Here is a 27,546-nt window from a genome sequence, read left to right on the forward strand (position 1 = left end):
CTTCATGGCCAATAAATTACTTTTACAGTGTAGTCACCTGTGTAATTTCAGCCAATCTACTCACAGCATTGTCCCATAAGTGGGGATGAGGTAGTAACCAGATCATCTGTTTTTAGTGATGTTGCCTTTTGAATTTTTATTCCTGAGATGTCAGACCAGACCTTGATTTAAAATCTCACCCAAAGGTGGCATTTCCTATGTTGCTGAACACTTCCAGTACATAGTCAACCAAAGTGTCAGGTTGGATGATGTGTTAAGGTCTCTGGATGTCCTGTTGGATGGTGATTACATGTAGTCATTGCCGATGGAGAGTGCCCTGAGATGTGGATGACTAATAGAGGTTCCAGAGGGGCAAGCAGTGAGCTGGAACCACCAAGTTACTGCTCTAACATTCATGTCGGGAATGGTCACTGTCTAGTTTCTATCCAGTGACTGGCAGAATGGGAAACTACATATTAATGAGGGGAGGTGAAGTAATAATAAAAATGCTAGTACATGCTAATTCATTCTCCCTGCTGTGAGAATCTCATCTCACTATTCACACTTGGTTGGAAAATGGTGCTTTTTGTTCTTGATGGTGGGAATCATCTCACTGGACATTGGACACAGTTCTCCTAACTTCCAATGGCCACATCATTCAGTGCTGGGGGAAGAAAACACCCTATACTTTGCTTATAATAAATATACATATTTCCTAACCTGTTCGCTTAATTGTTCAGATTGATTGAATATGTATATTGAAACTGAGAAGTTGCAAAATTTGGGGCAAATTAGTTTTTGAAAGAGAATTCGGAGGTAATGAATTTAAAAATTAGCATAATTTGACAAGATTTACACAATAGGCCTTCAGATCCTCTCTCAATAATCGACAGAATGATAGAGCTGACCTAGAGGAACAAATTTGGCCATGAGTTACTAAATGACAAACAACTCAAATTGAAGACATGAGTTAAGTGAAAATGGGAATGTCTTATGCAATATATGCCAATATTTCATGGAATCATAGAATATACGGCTCAGAAGAAGGTCCTTCAGACCAACCACAATGTCTGTGCTGGAACACTTTTGAGTAAGTTCCAAATCTCATGTAATGGTTACCTTGGAAGACCTAAAATGTGGACAGAATTCTTTTCTGAATGGTAAGGAAGCAGTGGCTGCCAGTTGGGAGAATGTTATGTTTGGAGAAATATTTTCAATCACATTTGAAAGGAAACGTTATTGGGTTGCTTTTATTCCTGAACTACATAAATGATTTGGAGTTCAATAACACAATTACATTAGCCTGATTTTCAGAATGTGACAATTCCTGTCTTTTGGAGTTTTTAACAGAATGGTTTGATCAATAGATGTCTTTAAACATTCAGTGTTTGCATTCTTACTTTTGATTTTGAGCTAGAGTTTGATTTTAAAATTCTTATCCTCATGTTCTAACTTTCACTGGCCTCCCCCTTTTTATCTCTGTAATCTCTTACAGCCTTACAATCCTCTGAGATTTGTGCACTCTTTCAACTCTGACCTCTAGTCTATCCTGATTGCACAGTTGACATTCAACGTCTAAGCTCCAAGTTTGTGAAATTTGCTTTGTGTCTGCCTCTCCACTGCCCTCTCTTGTTTTAAGACACTCCTTAAAACCTACCTCTTCAACCAGTTTCTTTTCAATCATTGCATGGAAGGTGGGCATCAGTGGCAAAGTCTTAATTGTCTTTGAGCTGATTGACTTTATCAGCCATTTAAAAGGGTCTTTAAGGGTTAACCATATTGTTGTGGGTCTGAAGTCACATGTAGGCCAGACAAGGATAGAAAGTTCCCTTCCCTAAAAGAAACTGGTGAACCAGATGTACCTTTATGACAATGATTACATGGTTGCCATTAGACTGGCTTCAAATTCCAGAGTTTTCTTATTCAATTTAAATTTCACCATCTACCGTGATGGGATTGGAACACTTGTCCCCAGGCTATTTTTTTTAAAATTCATTCACAGGATGTGGGAATCACTGGTTAGGCCAGCATTTGCTGCCAATTGCCTACAAGACAGTTAAGAATTAATCATATTGCTGTGGGTCTAAAGTCACACGTAAGCCAGACCAGGTAAAACAGATTTCCTTCGTTAAAGGGCATTAGTAAACCAGATGGTTTTTTTTTCCTGACAGTTGACAATAGTTTCATGGCCATTATTTGAATCTTAATTCCAGATTCAAATTCAAATCCACCATCTACCATGGCAGGACTTAAATCCAGGTTCCCAGATAATTACCTGGGTCTCTGGATTAAGAGTTTAGCAATATACCAATAGGTATTAGCTTGGGTCTCTGGTTTACTAGTCCAGTGATTTACGACTACATCATCAGCTCCCCTGATATAATGTTAAAGGTATTATATAAATGGAAATTTTAATTGTTAAGCAAATATTGTTATTATGTAACTTAGTAGGTAAAAATGGACAAATTCATTAAGAAAAAACACATGGAAATATTAAATTCTTTTTATCACTCTAACAAATTGTATGTCAGTTAGAACAATAAAGTTGGCAGTCCCCCATTGAAAACAATGAAATCAGAAAACAGAAGAACTATGTTTCCAGGCTAGCCTCTGTTCATTGCCCTTTCATGATCCCATTGTCTTCAGTCTAATGAAAAATCTGCCAACAGAATTCCTATGTGACTGAGTCATATCAAAAGATGGCCAGATGACAGGCATTCAACAATGGTGGCAAATCTTTAACACCACATAAAAGTTGTCAGCAATTTCTGCAAGTGCTCAGTAATTGTAATCAATTATGATCCATTTTGAAACAATCTGGGACAGAGAATTCATCACAGGCAGCAACATATTCAACATTCCCCTGCTTCAACATAGAAACAGAGCTGAGAACAGATTCTCAGGTCCAGCGATGCATATCTTACTGATCAATGCCCACTAATTTCAACAGACATCTAGTTGTTAGGTTATCATACTCTTGCATGTATTGTAGATATTGTATAACATGTTCTCTTTAATCATTTGCATTTTTATTCTCTTCTTGTTACAGAGCAAAGCACTGAAGTCAAGACAGGTAAAAGAAAAGGATTATGCTGAGATGGAGAGAGAGTTTAAACGGCGCTTAGACAGCATTGCAAGTAGTGAGAGCTCCACCAGTTCTGGATTTGCAGAAGAGAAATCACTGAGTGATGTGGAAGAGGAGGAAGGTAAAGATTTACCTCATTTCCACAGGTCTATCTGATGGGACATCTTTGTTTAATTTACAAAATTGCGAAGAAGCAGAGAAATTCTATGCATGAAAAAAATAATCATTTTGTGTGAAATGTTCTTATTGAAGTAATGGATGAAGACGTTTGCAAATAGCGGCTTGATAATTGAATATTGATACTGATAAATGTAGATAAATTGTGATTTGAAGTTTTTTTTATTTGTTCATAGGATGTGGGTATTGTTGGCATGGCTAGCAGATATTAACTAACCTTAACTGAGAAGATGGGGGTGAGCTGCCTTCTTATCCTTGGGCTGCAGTGACACCCAGTGCACTGATAAGAAGAGAGCTTCAAGAATTTGACCCAATGACAGTGAAGGGACAATGATGTAGTTCCAAGTCAGGATAGTCTTGACTTGGAGGGGAGCTTACAGTTGGTGGTGTTCCCTTATAAAGGGCGCCTTGACCATCCAGATGGTAGAGGCCATGGATATGGAAAGTGCTGCCGGAGGATCCTTGGTTAGTTACTGCAGTGCATTTGTAAATGTTGCTCACTGTGCATTTGTGGTGAAGGGAATGAAAGAAGATTGATACTTCTTTCCAACACTTTACAAATAATTAACAGTAGACTGGCAGGGCAAGAATTGACCACATTAGATTTTTCTCTGCTCTTCATACATAGGTCACACCACGCAGATTTTCCACATTGTCAAGTAGATGCCAGTGCTGTAGCTGCACTGGAACAGCTTGGTGAGGGGCTAGTTCTATAGTTCAATCCTTCAGTACTATTGCCAGATGTCATCAGGGCCCATAGCCTTTGCAGTATCCAGTGCCATCAGACATTCTTCATAGTATGTCAAATGAAGCAAATTGAATGCAGACTGGCATCTCTGATGCAAGGGACTTCAGGAGTAGGTCAAGATGGATTGTTAACTCGTCACCTCTGATTGAAGATGGATGCAGATATTTCAGCCTTTTCTTTTGCACTGATATGCTGGGCACCCCCAACCATTGAGGATGGGGATATTTATCAAGCTTCCATTTGAGATATTTAGTTGTCCATCACCGCTGGAGAGCTTAGATCTAATCTTTTTTTGTTTGCCACTGTTTGGCACAGAATTAGTCCTGTGTGGTAGTTTCACCAGGTAAACACCTTACTTTTAAGTATGCCTGTTGCAGCTGCTGTCATGCCCACCTGCATTCTTCAGGGTTGATCTCCCAACCTGATGATAATGGTTGATTGAGAAATATGCTGAATCATGATGCTATAGATTGCAGCTTAAAAATGTGTTGCTGGAAAAGCGCAGCAGGTCAGGCAGCATCAAAGGAGAAGGAGAATCGACGTTTCGGGCATAAGCCCTTCTTCAGGAATCAACCAGGAATCTCCTTCTCCTTTGATGCTGCCTGACCTGCTGCGCTTTTCCAGCAACACATTTTTAAGCTCTGCTCCCCAGCATCTGCAGTCCTCACTTTCTCCTGCTATAGATTGCAGTTAAACAAAAAGCTGCTGCTGATGTCCCATAGCACCTCATGGGTGACCAGTTTTAATTTGCTAGATTGGTTCAAAGTTGATCCCATTTAGCGCAGTGATAGTGCCATACAACATGACTGAGGGTATCCTCACTGAGAAGATGGAACTTTGTCTCTATAAGGTCTGTGCGGTGGGCATTCCTACTGATACTGACATGGACAGATGCATGGTAGAGGTAGATTGGTGAAGATAAGAACAAATGGATTTTTCCCGTTGGTACACAAAATAAAGCACATCAATGTGCTTTAAAGTAAAAGTACCATTTTGATAAAGCTCCACCAACTCACTTTTATTTCTTACAGTTGCAGATGACCTCAACAAGAACTGGTTGACAATGGAGGACCTTATCTCTTACAGCTTCCAGGTAGCCAGGGGGATGGAGTTCCTGGCATCACGAAAGGTGAAAAAAAACATGTTATGACCTCACATTTTATTAATCTCAAAAACACATAATTCTCATTATTCATATACAATGCACGGGATAACAAACCTTCAACAAATGCATTTTCCTTTCTAAGTACATTTTATCCATGATACTGCCTTCTTTTAAATGACTTGGGGTCAATGCTGACTTGATGCAATGAGTGATAGCAAGTTGACAACTTGCTTTACATTTGCTTTCTATGGAAATAAAAGCCAAGAGAGAGGTAAAACAGGCTGCTGACTTTCAAATACTCATTGCAAAAAAAATCAAGATTTACATTGTTCTCTATAACCAAGTGCTCTGACTTCTTTTAGGAGCAACAGTAATTACTTTTCCTGCAAACAAAAGATTTCTCTCAGCCATTCTTGCAAATATTTCTCTCAGATCCAATGACACTGCTATTTATTAGTTTAGTGGTTGTATGAATGATGAAGAGATCATACACTCCTCATGAGAAAGACATGTGAATAAATGATAAACAGAAAAAAAGACAAGATCAGTAAGTTTCTATTCCCCTTTCAGTGTATTCACAGGGATCTAGCAGCACGCAATATACTCTTGTCGGAGAACAATGTGGTGAAGATTTGTGACTTTGGTTTGGCTCGAGATGTTTATAAAGACCCAGATTATGTGAGAAAAGGAGATGTAAGTATATGAAAATTAAATTCTGCAAATATTACACTGTTGTTAAATTGCAGCTCAGTAATCTTAATGGAGAAGTTCTCATCATGTATATGTATAAATTATAATAATTTCTGAATCAGATTGCCCATATATTATAAACCTGATTGATTTTAATACCATGGAAATTTAAGAAGTGGACGTGGAGCTGGTTATAAAATAAGGTTTATAAAATAAAGTTTGTTATCTGCACACGTCACAGTCTCAAAAGGACCTTTATTAAGGATCAAATGATGTCCTATGTGACTGTAACAAAAGTAAACCAAATATATGTCTGAGCACTGAAAACTAAAATATATTCTGTTGAGTCCTCTTGTGACAGTGACTAATACTGCAGACCTCACTCATTTAAATCAACATTAGTAGTATAATAATCCAATAATAGTGATATTTTATAAAATATTGTTTTTATAGCAAAGTACAGAAGGGTCATGCCTTTGATTTATTCATGTGCCCTCTCTGCAGTAAGACCTGTCCACTAGGAATATCAATTCTTAAAATAACCCCTTTCAATACAGCCTTTCCTAAGAAACTTCTGTGGTGTAAAGTTCAATAACACACAATTGATAGTTTTAACTCTATGAAACATACTGATGAATGATACATCAGATATCTTTAGGATATAAAATAATGTAACTTAAAGTCACCTTTTGGAATATTTAGGTGAGAATGTTTATTTAAACTCGGAACATGTTCTTTTCTAGGCACGACTACCTCTTAAATGGATGGCCCCAGAGACCATCTTTGATAAAGTTTATACAACACAGAGTGATGTGTGGTCATTTGGGATTCTACTTTGGGAAATATTTTCATTGGGTGAGTGCTTCCAGTTCTTCAGAAAAAATGTTTTTGGGAAAAGTTTTAAAAAGAGTGCTAATATCTCAGTGAAACTAATGTGCCATCTTACTCAACTCCTAGGTGCCTCCCCATATCCTGGTGTTCAGATTGATGAAGAATTCTGTCAAAGACTCAAAGATGGCACACGAATGCGATGTCCTGAATATGCATCTGCAGAAATGTAAGTCATAGTATTTCCGTGCCAGTCTCCTTCTCTAGATTCTCTCTAACAGAGCCATGGCATTTGTTATGCACTGGGACAAAATTCATTCAATCGTACGATTCTGAAATTCAATACATACATAAAATACAGGAGAAAGTGGGGACTGCAGATGCTGAAGATCAGAGCTGAAAATGTGTTGCTGGAAAAGCGCAGCGGGTCAGGCAGCATCAAAGGAGCAGGAGAATCGACGTTTCGGGCATGACCCTTCTTCAGGATTCCTGAAGAAGGGCTCATGCCCGAAACATCGATTCTCCTGCTTCTTGAATGCTGCCTGACCTGCTGCGCTTTTCCAGCAACACATTTTCAGCATAGATAAAATACACTCAATATTGTTTATTCTCCAATGATTAAGCTGATTTTGTAGAATTGTGTCACAGACAATGGATTAGCTTGATTTTGGCCTGAGTAGATTCGATGGGCCAAATGACATTTTTCTGTAGATCTCTCTGACTCTATGTCAAGGAGGCTTGTCGTATCCAACTGGCAATCCAGTTGGTCCCACCCTCCTTCTCTTTCGCCTATAGCATTACAGTTTCATTTCACTTTCCGATTTGCTTTTGAGAAGTGGAAGATGGCATGGCTTTGAAGGATTTTGTTGGGACAATATGTGGATGAAAAGTTGGAGGGTAAATCCTTCAGAGATACTAGAGCTAACAGCACAGGAAGAAAAACAACTGGGGGTTATTCTCTGCCTGTGATTAGCTAAAACACAATAAAGCGAGAGAAGCACAGACCCACTCACCTGGGTTTCCTGTTAGTGAGAGAGGAGGATGGCGTAATCATTCACATCAAAAGCTGTGGGCAGGTTGAGAAGAATGAGGAAGAAATATTTACCTTTGTCTCAGTCATATAGGATACTATTTGATCCTTAAGAGACAGTGATGGCAGCAGAAACCTGATTGGAGGGATTCAAACATGAAGTTCTGTGACAGAGTTGCATATGACAGTATATTCAAGGGCATTGCAAGACTAAATGTAAAACGCCAACAGGTCCCTTTGACTACCTTACTTCACGTGGTATCTGAATAAATTTTGAACATCCTGATTGTTCTGTCCCGTCAGCTATCAGACAATGCTGGACTGTTGGCATGGGGACTACAAAGTAAGACCAGTCTTTTCTGAACTAGTGGAGCACCTTGGAAACTTACTGCAAGCAAATGCTCAGCGGGTAAGCATATATTTGTGAAATGTGTTTGCATTGCAAAATAACTTCAGTTGATTTTCTCTGAGAACAGCAGTTCCTCCTGGTAAACCATTGAAAAACCTGGGTGGCTGTCTGTAGGCATGTGAGAATCTTGTAAATCCCTGAGGCTTCATGAATTCCGAATGGACTCAGAGATAATTAATTTCACATAGCTTGTTAATGAGCCTAATTACCTTCCCATCACTAGCTGGATGTTTCTGCCTCTTTTTAAAAAGGACCAGCTTTCCCATTTCCGACGATCAGGCATGTGGCCGTCCATATGATTGTCTGAGTCTGCTGGCCACCTTGCCTGCTCCAGCAGACTTAATTAAATTCTGGGAATTCTGTGGTAAATGACTCACCTCCTCACTCCCAAACTCTTTGCACCATCTACAAGGTACCAGTTGGGAGTATGATGGAAGTCTCTCCCCTTTGCTGGCTGAGTGCGGCTCCAACATATTCAAAAAGCTCAAAACCATCCAGGAGAAAGCAGCCTATGTGATTGGTAGCCCATTCCACAACCTTCAGCAGTCACTTCCTCCACCACCAATGCATCGAAGAAGTTGAATATATTTGTTCCTCTTGGTTCCTTCACCACCTGCCACAGCCCCAGTCTAGAGACTGTCCTTTAAGACTTTGCCAGCTCGGTCAGTAATGAGTGCCGAGTCTCTCCTGGTGATGGACATTGCTGTCCTCTACCCAGAGCACATTCTGTGTTGTTTTTGGATGTCTGTATTTTATTTGAAAGAAACACAATCTCAGCCAGAGATGTAATTGCAGTGGAACCCAAACCAAAACTGTAACGTGTAAACTAAATAACACAATTATTTAGTTTATAAAGCTCCCTTCGTGTGAATGTTCTTAATAATGCAACCTTTTACCTTTTATACTTGAATAATATTTTAGCCATTGATTGCAATTATTATACCAAAAATAAATCCAAATAATTCTCCAAAGTCGCAGAAGTCTAATTTATTAGTAAATAAATTGCCTAGATATCAGGTCATGTGGAATCAAAAAGAACACTGGAATGTAGCTTGTCAATCCTTAATACAGGTTTAAAGTAGCAAGCAGACAATAAGACCATAAGATATTCAAACTGAACTAGTCCACTCAGCCCATGAGTCATCTCCACCATTCAATAAGATATGGCTAATTTGATAATCGTCAACTCAACATTCGATGTCAACTCAAAATCGTCTTTTACCCATAACTCTATTCCCTCACAAAGTAAAAGCCTATATATCTATCTTTTGAATATACTTAATGACTCAACCATAGAACCCTACAAGGTAAAAAATTCCCAATTTACAACCTTCCCAGCCAAGAAATTCTTCCTCTTCTGCCTTAAATAATTGTGACTTTACATTGTTTTTGATTCTGTGCTTTTGATCTGCAAACAATATCCACAAAAAGCATAAAATGCCTCTCCTGCAATTATTAGGATGGGAAGGACTATATTCCGCTGAACATGTCACTGACCATTGAAGATGATTCCGGGCTTTCTCTGCCAACTTCACCTGCTTCCTGTACAGAAGAACAGGAAGGGTGTGATCCAAAATTCCACTATGACAACACAGCAGGAATACGGTAATTACCTGATTGTCATTCTATCACTTCTGAAGGCAGTCTTCATGTGTTTGCGAACAGAAGGAAAATGAGAGGAAACGGTGCTGAGCCAATTTATTTGATTTTTCACTCAGCTCAGAGGACTAAACAGAACAGTTACGGGACGTAACACTGGACAATAAATGAAAAAATTATGGAAACTTTCCAAAAGTTGATAAAATTCAAAGTGTTAAGTGAGTAGCAATAAAACAATGCACCAGTTGATCAGAAAGGAACTATAAATTACAATAAGTAGCAAAATAACTGACTGATAGCTCACTGTCAGTAAGGTGTTTATTGCAGGATCGCACACTAGCTGTTGACACTTGCAATAGGTAATGTTTGATGCTGTTACCTTCAAATATCACAGGCTGAAAATCCATGGCCCTTCTTTGCTACTCAAATAACAGCTCTGTGGATACACGTAATTTCTTTTTCTGACTGCACAGAGTGTCTGCGTTAGTTTTGGGATCACTTGATTAAACAGTCTACCCCTACTCCTATTTCTCACGTTATGGCCACTGTTGGCAAGTGCTGGCAGGATTGTGAGCTCTTTTTGGGATGTTGGGCATATTGAAATGCGTGCTCTGGTGACAGCTTGGTGAGGGTGACTTGTGTTGTCCCAGTTGGCGCACACTTGAATCAAGCCCCTCTACAGGTGAAATCATGTTTGGGTTTTCCCGCAGGGTGACCAACTCTAAGGAAACAAAACAAAGGGCACTTTATGAGGCAGTGAGTGGTAGGTATTGCTAGTGAGACCAGAGTCCTGGGCAATGAGATGTACTGTTATTAAGTTATTTGTCTGGGAAGCCACAGGACAACAAGATGATTCAATGTTTTAGTGTACCCTTTGGAGTCTAGTGCTTACAGCAAGGAACCTTCGGAAATTGAGTCCTTTTGTTCTAATATCACAGGTACTAGCAAAGGCACCCTTTGTGAGTTTCTTTTCTGGAAATGCTGAATTGGAGAACCACATTTCACATAAGTTAACCTAAGGACGAATTGTACCCATATCTGCTATTTGAGACATTGCTACAATGATGTCTGTTGAATAAATTTTTTCTAGAATTTCAGAGCATATGTTTTTAAACACTACATACCACGAATCTTTTTGTTCCTTTCTCTAGATACTTGAATGGCAGTAAAAAGCGAAACAGGCCTGAGAGTGTTAAAACATTTGATGAAATACCAGTGGAGCAAACAACTGTCATTGTGCAAGAGGTACATATAGATGCATAAAATTAGCTCTTCATTTTCCCAATAGTAATTACATGTCTGTCTTCTAATTTATTTCTTAATGGATTAAGATAAATAGTTGATTATGAAGATAATCCATGGATAATACAAATATTTGCACTTCAATATTTGCAAATATTGAATTGGAACTATGAACACAGAAATAAAGAGGACAGGTTCAAAATTAACAAAGCTAAGACATTATGGAAGTATTGTCAGCACCAGCATGGCAGTGGTTCAAGGAAAAAGCCCACCAGCATCTTCTCAGGATAGGTAGGGATGGGTAACAATTGAAGATTTGCTGCTGTTGCCTCGATCATGAGAACAAAAGCATTGTTAGTTGAGAGAAATATTCCACAGAGTATTGCATTATAAAAGACTGACAGGTTTGAATCAGTGAATAACTTGGAGGTGCAGATTCATCATGATTCCAACAAGGAGTGGTAGCTGTGGAGACAGCAATACATGTATTGACAAGAACAGCTATTCAAAAGGATATAGTAGGTCTCAAATTTTTATTGAATAAGTGGAGAATGGGAAGTGAGTTGACATATCTAAGATAGCAAGTAAGAAGTTAATGCTGGAAATGTCAGTGTGCATGAATATTTGATTCAAAAAATCAAAATTCTGAGCATTTTAGATAGAACTTTCTCTCAGAAGAACACATGATGGAAATTGAATCTATGATAGGAGTGTTGTGTGTGACCTATGGACAGAGCAGATTTAATGAGAATGTTGCTCCTTTCTTATTCCATGCATCCTTAAGAGTTTATTTGTCTTCACTAACTGCTTTGTCTTCATTAATTGCTTTGTCTTCACTAACTACTTTGTCTTCACTAGGATAACCAGACTGATAGTGGCATGATACTTACATCAGAGGAACTTCAAACACTGGAAACAAGGCAGAGTCAGAGTTTGGCATTCAGGTAAGCTCTCACTACCCATGGTGATTTATAATAATTTTCTTCTGAAGAAAATATTATTCTATGGAATCGTGCATCATTTTTGTCAAGAGGTTAATGCAAATCTCCAGTTTGCTTGGCACCTTGTCAAATTTTCTTTTCCAGAGTGAGTTTCTGTCTGAAAGTATCACTGACAGTAACTTTGAGCTTCAAAGGTGTTTCGAGAATTGACTGATGATACAATCTTAACATGTGCAGATGTCCCCTGATAGTTCAAGGAAATATTACAAATACTTATCGCTCAATCTGAACCAATCCTTTGGCAGGCCGAGTATGTAATTTTATGTTCTGTGTGACACAAATGTTTTTTTGTCCCAGTTTATGTAAAACACCTGATGTTCTGCAAATGTCTGTGGAACTCATTGAGCGTCATAAGTTTTAGGAAGGAGTAGACAGATTTTGCTAACCACAACCCACTCCCCAACACTGGAAATTTTAAAGACACCTCCAGTCCTAGCGAGAAGCTGTTCTATATTTTTATTCCAGGGTTACTTTCCTTCATTGTTTTGGCTGCACGTTCCTTCACAATATTTCCCAGTGGGAGGGTAACAACATCCAGTCATTACTAATTCTGGAGTTTAGAATAATGGTACAAAACTGAAAAGAAAAATATGGTTTATCTTGGCAGCATTAGCTCCATTTTAAGGAAATTGTTTTCTAATGAGCCAAAAATCTTTGATATCTGATATATTTCCCAATGGGATTAGAATGTACTGTGCTTGGAGTCAATATCACAATCTGTTGGATAAAAACAAATAGATTTTAGAATCCTAACATATTAAACAGTACAATGTAATTCTGCTGTTTCTCAGAGGTACCATAAATGCTTTATCACAAACTAATTGCATTTTATTGCCAGATCAAGTTTCCTTGACAATGAGAAACATGGGACATAAGAGGACAACTTGGCCATAAGATCATGGTTGACCTGGTCATGGTCTGAAACCCATTTTCCTGTTTGCATCCCAAAACTCTAGATCCCCTTGACTATCAAAAGTATACCTAGATCTGCTTTGAATAAATTCAATGACTGAATCGCTTCTATTTTCTGTAGAAGAGAATTCTGTAGATGATGAAGCCACTGAGAGAAAATAATGTCTTTAATCTCTCTGTCTTTCAAAAAGGAAGACTTAAATATCTCTTAGTTTTAGTTCTAGTTTTGCCCACAAGAGGAAACATCCTCCTAGTATCCACGCTAGAAATTCTTAGTTCAGACAAGCTTTCACAAGAGCCATTTATCTTGAGGAATCATGGCCTATTTTCAACACATGGATCTCCTTCCCCAAGGCATGCAAAATGGACTGCCAATTGGAATATCACTGATTTTGTGTCATTGCCAAAGAACAATTTTAGTCCCGTTACTCCACTTGCTCACTAAATGATTTGGAACCAGAATCTTCGGCTGGTATCTGAACCATAACCCTGATTGTTCTAAATAATTTTTGAGGGAATTTTTGGAAAATAGTTTTCTTCTGTGACTTCTCTGACATGCTTGGACCCAGGATCATAGACCCAGGGTGAAGGGATAACCTTCTAAATATGAGATGTGGAGGAATTTCTTCAGCCAGAGGGTGGTGAATCTATGAAACTCATTGCCGCAGAGGGTTGTGGAGGCCAAGTCATTGAGTGTGTTTAAGACAAAGATAGATACAAGTCATTCCTCTACAACATGATGGTTGCATTCCTGTGCAACCCTATAATATAAAATAATCATGCTTTATATACAGTGCTTAAAGTGTAATCACATTACAGCTAACACATTTTAAAAGTTCGAGCTTTAGAAACAGTGTCCCTAATTCATCAATCACATTGCAGTGAATTCATGCTAATGAAACACGTGTTATAGTAGAATAACATGTGGGTTCTTTATTAGTAAGGGTATTAAGGGTTATGGGAGAATGCAGGAGAATGGGGTTGAGAAGCATATCAACTATGATCAAATGACAAGCAGACTCATAGGCCTGAATGGTCTAATTCTGCACCTGTTTCTTCTGGTCCTATACTGTTGTCATAGTAGTTAAGAATGTGCAGGTTAGAAACTAAGCCTAGGTATCTAGAGTTCAGTCTTCATGTCAGAATTTTCTGAATGGTCTGTTAGTGTCAGAAACTCTATTGTTCTCAGATGTGCCTACAAAGAAATGAACTGTTGGGATTTGCTGTGGTGAGTACTCTGAACATCAGTATTCCCACTGACTGGCCTTCACTGTGTGTGCAATTAGTAGAAATACATCTGGTTAAACCAGATAGCGCTAGAAATGAGGTTTACTGGGGAGGCTCAGGCTGATACCAACGCTTGAATTGCTGAAGTAAGAATGCAGTTTCAGATTTTAAAGCTGTGTTAGATTTGGAGGCACCTACATTGGACTTTCAACACTTTTTACATGATAGGCATCTTTGATTGCACCCTTACTGAAATAGGCACTCACCATTTACAGTCTAATTAGAAACTCCCACTGACTCTGGAATACTTGTCGGGATCAAAAGCTTATGTTCTTGGAGCCTAAATCCCAAAATAAGGTCTGGGATCAATGACCTTCTGAATTTCAAAAATTGCAACTGTAAGATTATAAGATATAGAAATAGAATTAGACCATTTTGCTTCTCCACAATTCACACATGAATAATATGTTTCTCAACTGTATTCTTTTGCCTTTTGCATGTAATCTTTGATCCCTTTACCAATAAAGAACCTATCTATCTCTGTCTTAAATACACTCAATTGCTTAGCCTCCACAGCCTTTTATGGCAATGAGTTCCACAGAGTTGCCACCCTCTGGCTGAAGAAATTGCTCCTCATCTCAGTTCTAAAGGGTCGTCCATCACTCTGAGGCTGTGCCCTTGAGTGCTAGTCTCTCCTATTAGTGGAAACATCTTCTCCACATCCACTCTCCCAAGACCTCTCAATATTCTGTAAGTTTCAATTAGATCCCCATCCCTCCCCACTCCTTCTGAACTTCATTGAATATAGACCCAGGGCCCTCAACTGCAGTCCTTCATCCCTGGCATCATTTTTGTGAACCTCCTGTGGGCCCACTATAAAACCCATATATCCTTCCTTAGATTACAGGGACCAAAACCTCTCACAATATTCCAAATGCAGGTAACCAGAGCCTTGTACTGCCTCAGCAGTACATCCCTGTTCTTGTATTCTAGCTGTCTTGAAATGAATGTTTGCATTGCATTTGCTTTCTTAACTACCAACTAAGAATCCTGAACTAGGCCTCCCAAGTTTCTCTGTACTTCAGATTTCCAAAGCCTTTTCCCATTTAGAAAATAGTCTACATCTCTACTCTCCCTGCCAAAGTGCATATCCTCACATTTTCCCACATTGTATTCCATCTGTCAGTTCTTTGCCCACTCTCCTAGCTTGCACAAGTTATTCTGCATTGTCCTTGCTTCCTCAACACTATATTTTCCTCCAGCTATCTTTGTATCATCTGCTAACTTAGCAAGAATGCCCTCAGTTCCTTCATCCAGATTGTTAATGTGTAACACGTATAGTCGTGGTTCCAACATGGATCCCTGAGGCAAACAAAAAATGATGAAAATCACAATGAGTCAGTCAGGATCCGTGGAGAGAGAGCAAGTAAACATTTCAAGTCAAGATGACTCTTCATCTGAGCAGGAACTCTATGGAACTCACTAGTCAGCAGTTACCATCCTGAAAATGTCCCACTCTCTGCCTTCTGCCAGTCAGCTAGTCCTCTATCTGTGCCAATACCTTGCCCATAACACTATGGGCTCCTAGCTTGTTTATCAGCCTCCTCTGCAGCACCTCGTCAAAGGCCTTTTGGAAATTCCATTGTAACTATTGCATCCTATTAATTTGATTTATCCTCTAAAGAGGTTTCATTTAAAAATTGCTATTTTTTCATACTGACTAACATTTTGCAAACAATAACTCACCTTTATTTTACTGATATATAACAATATCTACATTTTGGGATAAGGATGCACGATAAAAATTATGCGAATCTGCAAATTTTCACAGCTTATACAAACAGTTATCTGACTGAAGTACTACAAGGTTAGGTACAGTGCAGCAGATGAAGTAAAAGTAATAAACAAAAATAACAGTTGAGAGTTCGAAGTTCTGTCTTTATATGCTGGGCTCATCAGTGCTCAGGCCTCAACTCCAGTTGGTGCTTGATTTTTCCATTGGGCGAATGCTTGGGGAGGCCTGCAGTTCGGAGCTGGGTATTATTTTTCATTCTTCCATGGGCTTGATGCTGCCCCAAGAAGTCTGAAATGGCAATGACATTTGTGTAAAGTCATACTGCACACCTTTAGACTTGAGCACAGTACAGTAGACAACCACCAGATATATTCCTAAAACTGTTGTGCCTCATGCTTTGAAATTATTCAACAATCATGCCTTTGGATTAGTTTTTCACTTAGATTTTTATTATGTCATAACTTTTTGGAATAGATCTTTAGCTTCATGCCTTTTTGTCTGCTTAGATTTGAAGTTTTGCATCATATACCATTTGAAGTACTCTGCCTGAGCTATACACCAGTGAATTGCAGGAATCGAGGGAAATCCTTCGGGATTTTTCTATTGCCCTTAAGTAAAATGGAATGGGCAAAGCTGCTGAGACAAGTGTGTCTGAATTGTGGCAGGGCTGTGTGGCCTAGTGCATATCAAGGAGTTTTGTGGATGATCATATAGTATAAACAACATCCATTTGTTCAGCTACCTTTGCCCAGGCAAAGTTGATTACATTACAACTTACTTACAAGCCAAAGTAGACTTCCTCAACTGTAATTTTGTATTTGCACTATTTCTAAATGATGCACCTAAAAGGTAAAATATATCTTGTTTATCCACAGTGCTTTAATCCCTAGCAAAAGTAAAGAGTCTGTGTCATCAGATGGCTCCAACCAGACGAGTGGCTACCAGTCAGGTTACCATTCTGACGACACTGACACGGTTCCTTATCCGAATGAAGAAGCAAAAACCAAGGATAATTACTGCACCTTCCCGACTAATTACAACCTTGTCATTCGATACAGCGCTCCGCCTGTTTAAGAATTCACTTCAACACTCAGAGGATGCCAGCTTGTAGCAAATTCACCAAAGCCTTAATTGAATAAAGTTACCACATATTTTATCTAAAATATTGTCAAAATTATGAACTTTGTTCTAAACAATGGAACTGTTATTCAGATTGACACGAGGTATCTTTGTATTTCAGATGAGGGCAGTGGAGTAACTTGTGGTCAATAATACACCTACTGCTAAACTAACTCCACTTTGTTTTGTTCTTGTAAGTACAGCTTTGGCTGTCCAATACATAGACCGTCACACAACACACATGAAATAAACAAGGCTTTCAGAATTGATCTTTGGAAAAAGTGACAAACTTTGACTGTTACATTGATGTCGGTCATCACTTCCCACAAGACATTGCATCAAGTTGTCTATCAAACTTCAAACAATTCGAGGCTGAGGAAAGGCAACAGTTAAATGAAACACTGCACAATTGAAAGTTACTTAGTAACTTAAGACAGGGTTCCTAATAGAAAATGAAACTGTCTGAATGTATAAATCCTATATTGTCATATTTCATCTCTGTTCAATGGATAGCTCTCGAGTTAGACATTTGTATGTGTGCAGAGAGAGTGTGAGAGAGGAAGTAAGATCGGCACCTATTTATAGCACCTGAGTGTTGAATGCATTTTCACAAATAAATGTAATATATTGAACACAGATAATAAGATACAGATAATTGAATGAGTATGCTGTATGCTGTACATGTCCTTACTGCCATATCAAGGAATGTTGGATTGAAGGGGGTAAACAGTAAACCAAGGAAGGTTCATTTGGTGGTACATACACTGTTTCCCGAGTGGCAAACAAAGTAAAATGCTTCCAAAAAAACACATGTAAGCATTGAACTGGAAATGAGAGAAGATTGTGCTTTTATAATATATATATATAGATCAAAATACAGTCCTTTTACTACTTTTGAATGTGAATATTCAGAGTCTTTGTTATGGTTTGCACAATCACCATGGGATAGACCCAAAATGTGATCAGTGTACTATTTCTTAAAGGCAAGATTCTTTATAACAAAATTACTTTATAAGGAGAGAATATTTGAAAGGCTTTTCATTTTAGCTTGTGTTCCCTCTTTAGTTTTCCGAAAGTGAAATGTTTCGAAAGATACAGTATTACAGATGAATAATCATCTGCTCAAGGCAATTTGTACTTTTGTAAAATACATATATTATGTTTTTGCAATTACTTAGATTTGTATCCAGTTTTTCAACAATAAGCTTATAGAAAACCAATGTCTTATAGTAGAATCATTTGGTGATGTTAAAGGGAATTAATTGAAGTTGTAAACTTGCTTGCTGGACTAAACTTTAAATTGAGAGGATCAAGTGGTTCATTTGACCAGTTTTTCTACCTATCTCTTGAATATTGTGATTTTGGACATTGCACATGGAACATACAGACAATACCAAAAGTTTACTTCTCACACTAATTTGCTACTCGATGACCTGAATGCACTGGTATTTTTGCAACCAGTTAATTTTGTATTATGGTTATTCCCATTTCCACAGCAATGTACTATTTTTAAGAACATAAAGGAAAGGAGTAGTCCCTCAATCCTTCTCTGCCATTTGATACAATCATGGCTGAATCTGCCCCATAGTCAGATGATGAAAATTGATTTCAATGCAAGCCAGGTCTTAAGGTGAGAGATTCACCACAGTTGGCTTTCTGCCTGACAGTTAAATTTATTTCCCCAGGCTTCAGTTAGTTCATTTGTTAGTAGCATAATTCTGATCCACAATAACTTGCCCAGGTTTACAACTGAAAATTTGGTGTCCTCAATGTTGTGTAAACTTTTGAGCTAAATACACACTTGTAGCTCAAAAAATGTTTTCTGTTGCCTGTAAATAAAGTATTTTGTCTATATATGTTTTTTTAGACTTCTTAGGAATTGAACAATGTGTAAAAGGTTCACTTCTGCAATTTATTTTTAATAAACATTTTTTATATATTTGAAGATTTTGTGATTACATTCCCAACGTTTTGGCTTTTGGATTATTGTATAGCAGGTTAATCTAGATATTCTCATCGGCACATGATAATTGGATATCCAAAACTGCCAGGCTAAAATGTTCGGAGTCCCTTTCCCTGTCAAGAATATGATGATTTTCGCCAGATTTCCACAAACTTGGGTCGACTTGAGAGTCTTTTTCCTGATTCTGGGATTCTCAGCCTTATTCATGGGTTGTCTGATTTTTGAGAGATTCTTTTAAAGGTACATGTGGTTTGGATCATGGGTCCACACTCAACAATCTCTACATGGTCAGCTGAATCATGAAGAAAGATCTGGCCTATTCCTCCACAAGCTCTATGGAGTAAGGCTAGGTTCTGAAAGGATCATGTTCACTGCACATTGAAGGTATCATATACCATAAGCTGTAGGCTGCATGAGAAACCCTTTGGCAGATAAGTTCAGAAGGTATACCTCAAGTCTGATGGAGCACTGTTTGCACCCCAAACAACCTCTTGGCCACTCATGTCTCCTTGCCAAGGTTTGACACTTCCATGCCCACTCACACAATATACACTGTTCAGTGAATCACATGCAACTAACTCAATAGGATTCATGACTCCTCAGATACTGAAGCAGTCCATGTTCTAATGCAACAAGACCTGGACGATATTCAGACTTGGGCTGAAAAGTGACAAGTAACATTCATGCCACACAAATGCCAGGCAATGACCATTACTAATAAGAGACAATCTAAACACCATAACATAACATTCAATGATATTATCATCACCATCCTGAGGGCTACGACTGGCCAGCAATTCAACAGAACTCCCCATTTAAATACACTGGCTAAAAGGGCAGGTCAGAGGCTGGAAATACTGAGTTATATACCTCCTGACTCTCCAAAGCCTGTCTATCCTCTCCACAGGTCAGGAGTGTGATGGCATACTCCCCAGTTGCCTGGATGGGTGCTGCTTCAATAATACTCAAGAAGCTTGACACCATCCAGGACAAAGCAGCCCGCTTGATTAGCACCAACCAACATCCACTCCCTCCACCACTGTCACTCAGTAGCAGAAGTGTGTACCATCTACAAGTTGCCCTGCAGAAATTCACACCTTCCAAACCTATGACCACTTCCACCTAGAAGGATGAGTGCAGCAATTACATGGGAACGCCACCACCTGCAAGTTCCCCACCAAATCACTCACAGTCCTGACTTGGAAATATTTCACTGTTCCTTCACTGGTACAAGTCAATATCCTGGAATTCCTTGCTGAGCAGCAATGTGGGTCTGCTTACAGCATGTGGACTGCAGGGTTTCCTGAAGACATCTCACCACCATTTTCTCAAGGAATGGGGAATAGGGGCTGACTCAGCCAGAAATGCCGACATCCCACAAATGAATAGAAACAAAATTCCATGTGCTCAATCCTCTTGTTTCTCTATCACAAGTAAATGAAATGTATTTAGTAGTCTTTGCATGCTGAGTTTCAGTGATCCCTCATTCAATAAGACTATCTTTGCTAATGCTGCCAAAGAGTTCAAAACCACTCTTTTATCCTTTGCTACACCATTCCATCAGACTTCAGTAAGTTTCAAGACCAACAAATGCCTTTACTGAACTCACCAATATAGAAACAGAAATCAATCGGGAACTAGCCTCAAGTAGATGTTATTGAAAACATATTCAGCTCTGAAAGGTCAAGAAAAAGCATTAGCTGGGATCTTGAGTTTAAAAATCGCACTGCCGGCATCAAATCTGTATTATACACTTACTAATGGCTGCAAACATTCAACACGCACTCCCAGTACCTGCACTAATTGGCATTTGGCGTGGCCCACATTTAGAAGTGTACGCCGCAACTTGGAGACCATTTTGGTATGGAAAAGACATATAGCACTAAAAATATTGACACTAGGCAACCAAAAATGCCATGTCCTCGACTGAGAATTTGGGATCAATGTAATCTTGGGGAGAAATTGTGGGGGAGAGGGAGTTGGCAGATGGTTGGGAATGAATTTTCAGTGCCTCCTAAAGACAGGAACAAATTCCGAAAGCCCTTGAAAATACCAGAGGAAATATTCACACAACAGACTCAGTGATGGTGAGAATGTGTATAGCATATAAGCAGACAAGGAAAGAGTTAAGTTCTAAGTTTTGCAAAACAAGAGTTTCAGCTGAGCATGACTCAGATCAGATAAGACCTTATAGTTAACAAAGGGGTGATGGAGGCAAGGGGAATGTGTTAGCAAGGTGGAAGAGCAGTCATTATGGAGAGCCATTTAACAAGATCAGGTAGCATTCAGCATGTGAGGTCAGTTTAACAAGGTGAAAGGCATTGATGTGAAGCCAGTTATTCATTGTGTAACAGCAGATGGCTTAATCTTCACTATTAACACTTGCTGATTGTAATGGTTACCCAATCAATATGAATGTTGCCTTATCTGGATGCTCCTCCCCGTGAAATGACTATATAGTTCATTGAGAAACTGCCGTTCCAGAGAAAACCGTGAACTCATGGTTCTGTGCATGTGGGCAATCGTTCTCTCTATCTCCAGGGCCTGGTATAAAGATGAAAGAGGTAAAACTATACTGTGTCTCTGAGCATTTTGCTTCAACTGAGGGGGGAAGCGGGATGACAATGGTTGCCTTAAGTGAGTCCTACACTTGTTTTTCCCACCTCTATTCCTGTTCCCACTGACTCTAAGTGGTCAAGAAAACCATCTCCATATCATTTAAGGACTCATAAAATATTCAATTCATTGTCAAAGAAAGATGTAGCCTTTGCTTGTCAACTGTATTTAAAAGATAAAAAGGTGATTAAACATGAAGAATGACTCCTGTGATTACTTTGGCAATTATTGTACTTTAGCAATAATAATATGATCAGCTGCCAGGTGGAAAAGGACACCTTAGTTAATAAATCATAACAACTAAAAGCATACAGCTATGCAAAATGAATTTCAGTTACAAGTGTATCAACTTTCAAAGATAACAAATTATACACAGAATACATGGCATTCTCATTAAGTAACATACAATAGAATTGTGGATGGCAGATTTATCAATAACAATATCTAACTTTAGAAAGTAATACCATTAATGAAACAGTTAGCTTAGGAAGTATCAGGTTCTGCTTGATAGTTTGACTGTATTAGTTCTATTGCACTATGTTGGCCAAAGAATAATAACATAACTCCAAATGTAGATATTGACAAATGCATGTAGCCTTTCTAAGAGTTTTAGTAAGAATCAAACTGCAACAAAATATGCTATGATCAATTTTTGCAATTTTTCTGAACTTCGTAAAGAATAACCTGATATGTTTCTTATGATTAGCTGTCTTATTTTTGCTAAATTATTTAATTTTGTATCTATTCTTTCTCTCATATTTTTAAAGTGATCAAGAATTTGAATATAATGTCCTAATATTGTTCTGTAATCAGTCTGAAGTGAGTTAAAATGTTCTGACCCCTTAGTATGTGATTTTATTTTTCTGCTGCTGAGAACATTATCTGATCTCTGTCTAATGCTGATATCACTGTGATCAAAAAAATTGTTCTTGCAACTAAGTCTTCCAAGATTTCACAATTGCTTTAGGTATATATTTATTGTTTTCTTAGAATTCTTGTAGCCCTGGTGAGAAAGTGACTGAATGATGCAACATTAGATTTTCAAGGTGAATGCATGAATAAATAATCTGTTTATTTAAAACTACAAAAGCTTGCTGCTGATTATTTCAATTTGTTTTCACACCCAGTCGTCAAGACATACAAACTTCCTCCTTTTCAAATAGGCACACAGTTATGGACAGTAAGGGAAGGGATGTGAAGATAATGGAGAATTAGGCAAGAAGCTGTGTTGGCATGGATTTTTAAAAGTAATTTTAACTTTAAGAGCATCATTGAATATCAGTGTGCACATCTGTAGAAAAAAAAATAGGCCCACCTTTTATTTTCAGGTCTAAATAATTTCTAAATGATTAAAAACTAGTGTGAACGAAGGTCAAATGCAACTATCCATGAACACCTGGAGCACTGGATAGAGGCCAAGTCAGTTGAAGACAAAATAGCTATTTTCCTGCAATCAATCATATTCCCTTTGGGAATTTGAATTTGAATACCCCTCCTCCAGTATTTCTTGCATTCAGTTTTGTTAATGACAGGAAGCGTATTTTAAAGTTTTCTTCATTTATTACTGTGTTAGAATCTGCCTGTGCATTTTTCAGCAGACATGTTCAGCACCTGCAGTCACTAAAGTGAAGCATCTCTGAAGTGGAGACAAGTTGCAGGAAGCCAGGAGGATGACTTCCTGCTTCAGTTTCCATTCCAGACGCAAAGTAGAAAATCAACCAATTTTTATTTTACCATGAGTATGACAGGGATTGTGCGACTGAAATTCTTTTGAGACTTGATACAATCAGGGACCTGCAAATCTGATCCTGCAGACTTTGCAGTGCCTACCTCAGGCAAAATTCCAGGGAAAGCCTTCACCATGTGGCCCACTATTTGGATATCTGTTCTACCATTGGGTTAGGTTTATCAGGCCCATTCACACTGATCTTCGCATGACTCCAAAAGAAAGGGTGTTGAGGAGATCTTGAGTTGGTTTAAAGAATTACATAGCTCCCAATTGTCCACGTGAAGGACAGTGTACCAGGTTCCTTGAACATACTATTCTCCACAGATATACTGGATCTGACTGGGACCAGGTAGTCTGAATTCCCCAGGCTCAGTTCCACATGCTTGGCATAACGTGCCTTGAAAGAGCCAAGTGAAAGTGTCCACTTTCGCATGATAATTGCAAACCCCTGGCAAAAGTCATTTCATTCAAGGGATTCCGAGGAAGGATCACCGGACCCGAAATCTTAACTAATCTTTCTCTCTCCACATCACAGACTTTGTCAGAACTGCTGACTGACCTCTTCCAAAAATTTCTGTTTTTGTTTCAGATCTCCAGTATCCACAGTTCTTTCATTTTTTAAAAAAATATATCAATTAATGGGCAACTGGAGAAGTATTTGAAAAAGAATATTCTAAGGGAATATGGAGTAAATGCAGGGAATTGAATGTGAAATGTACAAGTTCAGAACAGTACAGGGATATGAATCATAGAACCTTGTTCATTACTGTAATTCTGCATGACTCACTCTTCCTATTATTACTGATGCAAAGTCTTCACCAACTAACCTGTGACTGATGATTACTTATAACTTCTTTTCTGTGAAATAAGTAAATAAATCAACAGGCCAGCTCAGGGTTTCGGTAAGTCATTTCGCTCTTGAACTGCCTCAAGGGACAATCTTGTAAATCCACTTGCTGCTGCTGCTGTGGTTCACTGACTCAGCCTGTTTATTTTAAATCTACTGTCACTTGCATATCAGTTTGGAATGGCTACACCTGAAGACATATGAAGACAGTAGACCTTTACTGTGCTTACTCCCATCATCCCACGGTTACTGTTCACAGATCATAGGAGGAACAATTTTGTTAACAGGAGCAAAGTCTGGGAAACCCTGCATACCATTCTGATCAACCAACAACACGAAGCCAGATACTGGAACCTCAAGCGAATTGGAGCCTGAGGATTCTGCAATAGCAATCAAAGAATTCATGAGAGTTATGTCAACTGTATTCAGTGCCTGTAAACTGGAGGCTCTGCTGAATGGGAATAATCCCCATAGGGAAAACTGAGGCCTTTCTTTAACTACACATGGGCTGATGTTCCCAGCCCATTGGTGATGAATTAGGAGGGCTGGCAATAATTTAGGGGAAGAGTTGGAGAGGGCAAACAAATGGCTTCCTGTGCAAAGGCATATTGTCCCAATGTTGAGAATCTTAGTGCCAGGGCTGTCCACTGGGCTGTTAGTGTAACTAAGCGAAAGTGAGGGCTGCTACTTACGTTGTCCTGATTGGAATGACCGGCTGCCACATGGACAGAATGCCAGGTAAACCTGTGTGAGTTCCAGGGTTAACCTTCTTCGATGGGCATTGCATGGCCCACAGAAAGGGTACCATTGTGGTAATAACAATCCCCATGACAACACCAGTGTTGGTGCACCATGAACCCTTGAGCCACTCTCCACCCCTTGCGGATCATCGGCTCCTGTCTCATCTTGGTTTCCCCCAAGCAACCTCAATATTCTTCAAGACACTCTTTCCCTGGTATTGCAATCTCAGAATTGGCCACCACCACTGGTAACATAGGTGATAATGCCAGCTCTCTCTTTGGATCACTGTCCTCAATTGGGTGGTGCTCCTGGCAGTCAACAGTTTGCTAACTGCCAGCAAAATGTAGCCCCAGAATTTCACTGTCCAGAACCCTGATGGTGGGAAATTGATCCCACATTTTCAACTGCTGAGCCTCTTCATATTCCTTGTAGAAACTGAATCAATATTTTATGCCGATCTGAGTTACACAGATGACGGTGAGTCCCTTCTCCTGCAGTAGAAATGTTGTTCCTCTTTACATTAGTATTCTTGCAAATGTCCTGATGAGCGCTAGATGAAAAGTAAAGACAACAAGTGCCTTTTGTCAGCAATACTCAGTCTATTGAATCAGATCACTATCCTTCAACTGTGTGAACAATGTACAATCACTGCTGGTCTGCAGCTCTTTGAATGGATATGTCTTTCCTGTTCGGATTCCTTAGCCATGCCTGTTGCTTTTGGTCCAAGTTTGACAACTGCCTGATGTGGTGATGCCTATTATAATGTGTGGCTTGATGTGCTAAGAAGGCCTGCATCTGTATATATACATACACATTGACAGTCCCATTGGTGTTAATATGGAGTCAATATCTTTGAAGTTGACGTTTTAGTTTCCTGCCCATTGACAGATCTGACAGACCACATCGGAATGGGGTGGATTGATAATGTATTGTAGAAATCAATCTTTTTCTTCTAAGGTGTCTGATTGTGTGGGCCAGATACCTCTTTCGATTGTGGGTATCTTGGTGATCCTGTGATGTCTTCAAACCCAGGACTGTCTGCAAATTAGTTCAAGCATTCATTAGCCTGGTCTGTGAGTATCTCCAGTTGCATAAATGGCCATGAAATCCTCAAATCCACACTTCTGAAGAAGGTATGATTTGGCGGTGCTGGTGTTGGACTAGGATGGGCAAAGTCTGAAGTCTCATGACACCAGGTTCTAGTCTAACATGACTATATTATTTGAAATCGCAAGCTTTCAGAGCACTGCTCCTTTGTCACATGAGGAAGAGTGACTGGAACCAAAACATTAATTCTGATTTCTCAAGGAAGAAAAGCAGACAATGTGGAGAAATTCAGTAGGTCTGAGAGCAACAGAGTTAATGTTTTAACTCAAATATGACTCTTCTGAAGAAGAATTCTGAAGAGTTGCTACTGCTCTTTGATACTGTACTAAAGATTTGTTTTTGCAGCCAAAATGGATGCTTCCTGCTTCCTCGCAGCTAAAATGTAGTAAAACCTTTTGCAGCTAAAAATGGAGGAATGCCACCATTTTCACAACTTCACTGGACAAAAGTGTTTGTGGCCTTACATGTTTGTGGTCTTAAAAATGATTCCTGTTTCCTTTACTGAATGAATCCCACAGCCTATGGTTTTAATAATGATGGTCTCTTTGATGACAGATTGTTTCTGACTGATTCCTGCTGTCTGCAGCTTTAATAATAAACCATTTATTTTATGTTTTCTTCATGAATGGTTCCTGCTGACTGGTTTCAATGAACGCTTCTTAAATTTTATCTCAATTATGGTCCATTTTGCAAAACTTTAACTACTCAGTTAGCCAATCTATATGTGCTTGTAGCCTCCTCAGATTCTCCTAGACACTTACTAGCCGACTTACTTTTGTGACATCAGCAAATTCACCTAGCCATTCCAAAAAGTTTTAAAACGTTGAGGCACCAGTACTGATCCCTGACGCACACCACTCATTATATCTTGCTAAGCAGGTAATGATTCATTTAAGCCTACTTTCTGTTTCCTGTTAACCAGTCAATCTTCTATTCATGCTTGTATGATCTCCCCTTCAACAACCTTTGACATGGCACCTTATTAAATGCCTTCAGGAAATCCAAGAATAGTACATTCACTGCTTCCCTTCTATCCACAGCCCATGTTTCTTTTCGATGAACTCCAATAAATTGATCAAACATGATTTTTCTTTTCAAAAAAACACATTTACTCTCCTGATTACCACAAACTTTTCTAAATGTTCTGCTATAATGTCTTTATGACTTGGAGTTGCTGGTGTTGGGCTGGGTTGGACGTAGTTAAAAATCACAGAACACCAAGTTATAGTCCAACAGATTTATTTGGAAGCACTAGCTTTTGGAGAGCTGCTCCTTCATCAGGTGGTTGTAAAAAAGCGAGTGCTTCCAAATAAACCTGTTGGACTATAACCTGGTATTGTGTAATTTTTAATAATGTCTTTAGTAATGGATTCTAACATTTTCCTTATGGCAGATATTAAACCAACTAGCCTGTTTGAGTCTTGTTCTCTGTTTACCCCCAACTTTTTGAATAAAGGAATTCCAGTTACTATTATTCAATATAATTGAACCTTTCCAAGACCCAAGGAACTTTGGACTTTTCGAAACACTGTATCAGTTATCTCACTGGCTACTTCTTTTAAGAGTCTAAGGTGAAATCTATAAGGACCCAGAAACT

At 38.8% G+C, this 27,546-nt stretch overlaps 1 protein-coding gene across 3 annotated transcripts in view; it reads left to right on the forward strand.

Moving 5' to 3' along the window:
• The window catches only part of kdr (kinase insert domain receptor (a type III receptor tyrosine kinase)), a 71,054-nt gene extending 52,163 nt beyond the window's left edge, over positions 1–18,891 (forward strand). For 2 of the 3 annotated variants that reach the window (XM_043690775.1, XM_043690792.1), the window contains 10 exons: positions 3,029–3,185; positions 5,021–5,118; positions 5,665–5,787; positions 6,528–6,639; positions 6,742–6,841; positions 7,946–8,051; positions 9,511–9,656; positions 10,802–10,895; positions 11,751–11,836; positions 16,703–18,891. In XM_043690775.1, the coding sequence (XP_043546710.1) occupies positions 3,029–3,185; positions 5,021–5,118; positions 5,665–5,787; positions 6,528–6,639; positions 6,742–6,841; positions 7,946–8,051; positions 9,511–9,656; positions 10,802–10,895; positions 11,751–11,836; positions 16,703–16,901 (1,221 nt within the window). In that variant the 3' untranslated portion in view covers positions 16,902–18,891. The remainder of the gene's footprint in view (positions 1–3,028; positions 3,186–5,020; positions 5,119–5,664; positions 5,788–6,527; positions 6,640–6,741; positions 6,842–7,945; positions 8,052–9,510; positions 9,657–10,801; positions 10,896–11,750; positions 11,837–16,702) is intronic. The other variant, XM_043690784.1, reaches the window with a different exon arrangement.
• The last annotated feature ends 8,655 nt before the right edge of the window (positions 18,892–27,546 follow it).

This window comes from Chiloscyllium plagiosum, chromosome 1 (assembly GCF_004010195.1).
Source record: "Chiloscyllium plagiosum isolate BGI_BamShark_2017 chromosome 1, ASM401019v2, whole genome shotgun sequence".
Classification (NCBI taxonomy): Eukaryota; Metazoa; Chordata; class Chondrichthyes; order Orectolobiformes; family Hemiscylliidae; genus Chiloscyllium; species Chiloscyllium plagiosum.